The 3,356-nt window shown below is 37.0% G+C and overlaps 1 protein-coding gene across 1 annotated transcript in view; it reads right to left on the reverse strand.

Annotated features, from left to right (window-relative positions):
- Positions 1-1,001, reverse strand: part of LOC103591975 (zinc finger protein 717-like) — a 2,255-nt gene extending 1,254 nt beyond the window's left edge. Inside the window, exon 1 of the mRNA XM_008574551.1 lies at positions 748-1,001. Within this exon, the coding sequence (XP_008572773.1) occupies positions 748-814 (67 nt within the window). The 5' untranslated portion in view covers positions 815-1,001. The remainder of the gene's footprint in view (positions 1-747) is intronic.
- Positions 1,002-3,356: the final 2,355 nt, after the last annotated feature.

The following is a 3,356-nucleotide window of genomic DNA, read 5'->3' on the forward strand; positions in this document are numbered from 1 at the left end:
GCATACATTATACGAAGTTATACGAGTGTTATCAACACCACACTCTCCCGAGTGAGCCACGGGCCGGCCCGTGGAAAATCTAACTATGGTATTTGAACTGTAAGGCTTTGTGGAAGTTATTAGATAGTGAAGGCCATGCCTTTATGAATGGATTGATCTGTTCATGAAATAGTGAGTTACTGAGTTATTGGGGGTAGACTGGTGGCTTTAAACAGCACGTGGACACACTTTTGCCACTCTCATCTTGTGATACACTGCACCAACTGTGGACTCTGCTGAGAGTCTCCACAAATGAGAAGACTCCCACCAGATGTGACACCTCAACCTTGGACTTGTCTGCCTACATAACTATAAAAAATAAATTTTGTTTCCTTATAAATTACCCATTTTCAGGCATAAAGTTACAAGCAGAAAAACATGGACTAAAACATTCTGGAAGAAGATAGACATGATAATGGACCAAAAGAGAGCTACCAAGAATACTGATAAAGTTCACAGTAAATAAAATGGTCTAAAACAAGAACGGTAGAGATTAGATTTGGGGAAGTATATGACTGCTCATTAAAATAAAATGTGGGTCTATAAGTGTTAGAGACCTCTTTGGAGATTTTTTAATGCATGAGTTTCTAAGTGGACCAGCAGTTCTCTGGTCTGAAATCTAGCAAATATATTGGTAAAAACAGCTGAACATGACCAAAATCTGCTGGACCTTACTCTTTCCAGCCTCAGTGCCCAGAACATACTGACATTGTAGACTCTGGTTTTGGGAGTCTATTGTCCATTGTTCTGCTTCTTGCTCCAACTTGAAGATCATTTCAGGTTTGGTAATGCAGTACCCTTTAATGGATAATAACAGGGACTTTGCAAAATTGTTGTCAGGTTCTTGAAAGGATGACAAGAGCTCATCTTAAGATGCTTTGAAATGACAGGGCCAATTTCAACGTTTCTATGGAGAGGGATGATGCATTCTTTATGGAATAAAATCCTACCTAAATAGCATTAAATCTTTTAAGTGGTTCCTTCATGTACCATACAAGAAGAAAGTACTGCCCCTGACACTGAGGAGTTTAACTCACCTCAGGGTCGCGCTGTTTCCCGACACGGGTGCTCCAGACGCACCGCCATTTTCCACCTTCTCAGTGATGTCCTCTCTAAACTCTCAATTTTATACTTATCCAAGTATAATATGTCAAATCCAATGACACCAGGTTGCTGTAGTTCTCCAGCATCACATTCCTGTACAAAGTCCTTTGACCATCATCAAGGTCCTGCCACTCCTCCCATGTGAAGTCCAGAGCAACATCCTCAAAGGACACTAACCCAAAGACTTATTCATTTTTTGTTGCTCTTGGAAATGCAAATAGCCCTCTGGCAGCACAGCTTCAAAGACAGAATCCAACCACAGAATCTCGTCATCACCGTGGAGGTGGCAGCAGCCTCTGGAAGATGACGGGAACGGGTAAGGCCGCACATGCGCACCAGAAACCCAGAGCAGCCCTGCCCGGATCCCGTGTGGGTGACCAGAAGACTTTTCACTCCTAAACATATCCTTGTAATCATCCCATGCATTGAGAAACAAAACATTTCTCTCACTCAACAAACACCTTCTTGAGTGCCTCCTTTCCTCATTACATCCACAAGGATAACCACTATCTTGATTTCGAATGTAGATTAGTTTTGTCTGTTTTTCCCTTCATATAAATGAGATCATAAGATATAGTTCTGTGTCTGGCTCTTTCCCTCAAAATTGTGTTTATGATATTCAACTCTACTGCTGGATATAGTAGATCGTTCATTCTGTTTGCTGTATATCATTCTGTTATGTGGATATGCCATAATTTAATTAAATTCAGCCAAATCATTCATTGAAAATGAAAAAAAAAATGAATAAAATAAAATGTAATCTTAAAGCAAAAAAGAAAAGAAAAAACAGATTGGAAGTTTCCTAAAAAGTTAAACACACACATACACCTATAGTTCAGCCATACCATTCCCAGGTATTTACCTAACAGATAAGTGACCATATGTAGATGTAAAACATATGACAATGGTAACACAAACACCAGGTTAGAGGAGATGAAAGTATACTGCTTTATACTTATACCATATGTGAAGTGATAAAATAATACCTGAACATTGACTATGATCATTAATGTTATACTGTAAATTCTAAGATAATCACTAAATCATATGCCCTATTTATCCTATATACATATACAAGCGTGTGTGTGTGTGTGTGTGTGTGTGAGTGTGTTCAAGACTTCAGGGAATATAAATTTGGAAAACTGAAGCTTGCTATTTCTTTTTGTAAAATAACTTTATTGAGGCATAATTCACATAATTTAAAATTCACTTATTGTAATGCACAATTCTATAAGTTTTTACAAGCATGTAACAGTTGTGTACATAAAATAAAGATAAAAATACAGAATCTTTCGTGACAACAAAATAGCCCCTGATGTTCTATTACAGCCAGTCTCAAATCCATGGCTACAACTGATTTGTCTCCTGTTCATTTGGTTTTTCCTTCTCGATAACTATACACACACACTCATTTACACACACGGAGGTTTTTGGGTAAACATGTGTTTTCTTTTTCTTTTTTTTTTTCCACTTTCTAAACATATGTTTCAATTCTCTTTGACAAATATCTAGTTGTGGAATTTTCAGGTCAGATAATAAATGTATGTCTAACTTTATCAAGTTAAGAAACTTTATCAAGTTAAGAAACTGTCAAAATATTTCCCAAAAGGGGCTGCAACAGTTCACTTCTCCATCAATCTTATGTGATCATCTAAATTCACATCACCAGCACGGATATTTGTAGGGATTTGTTTTGTTTTGTTACTTTTATTCTAACAGCTATGTAATTGTATCACATTGTGATTGAATCTCCATTTCCTTAAGGACTAGTGATAAGTGTATTTTAATGTGCTTCTTTGCTATTTTAATACTTTCTTCATAAAGTGAGTATTTCAATGCTTTGCCCACATTTTTTAATTATTTGTTTTCTTATTATTAAGTTTGAAAGTTCTCTCTATATTCTGGATACAAATATTTTGTCAAATATGTGTTTCAAAAGTATTTTCTCTCAATCAGTGTCCAGTCTTTCCATTATTTTAACAGTGTCTTCTGGAGTACAGACATTTTACAAATTTAAGTCTGTAATATTTGTAGGACACGTAGTGACGCCTTCTTTTGTATTCCATGGCATGCATACTCTGAGACTTCTCTTTATCTCTTTATTGGCCTGAAAATTAGTTTTCATTTTTATTAAACTTATCAAAAACCTACTTTAGGGCCGAGCCCGTGGTGCACTCGGGAGTGTGCGGCGCTGGGAGCGCAGCAGTGCTCCC

Source organism: Galeopterus variegatus, unplaced genomic scaffold (assembly GCF_000696425.1).
Source record: "Galeopterus variegatus unplaced genomic scaffold, G_variegatus-3.0.2 Scaffold1064, whole genome shotgun sequence".
In the NCBI taxonomy this organism is placed as follows: domain Eukaryota; kingdom Metazoa; phylum Chordata; class Mammalia; order Dermoptera; family Cynocephalidae; genus Galeopterus; species Galeopterus variegatus.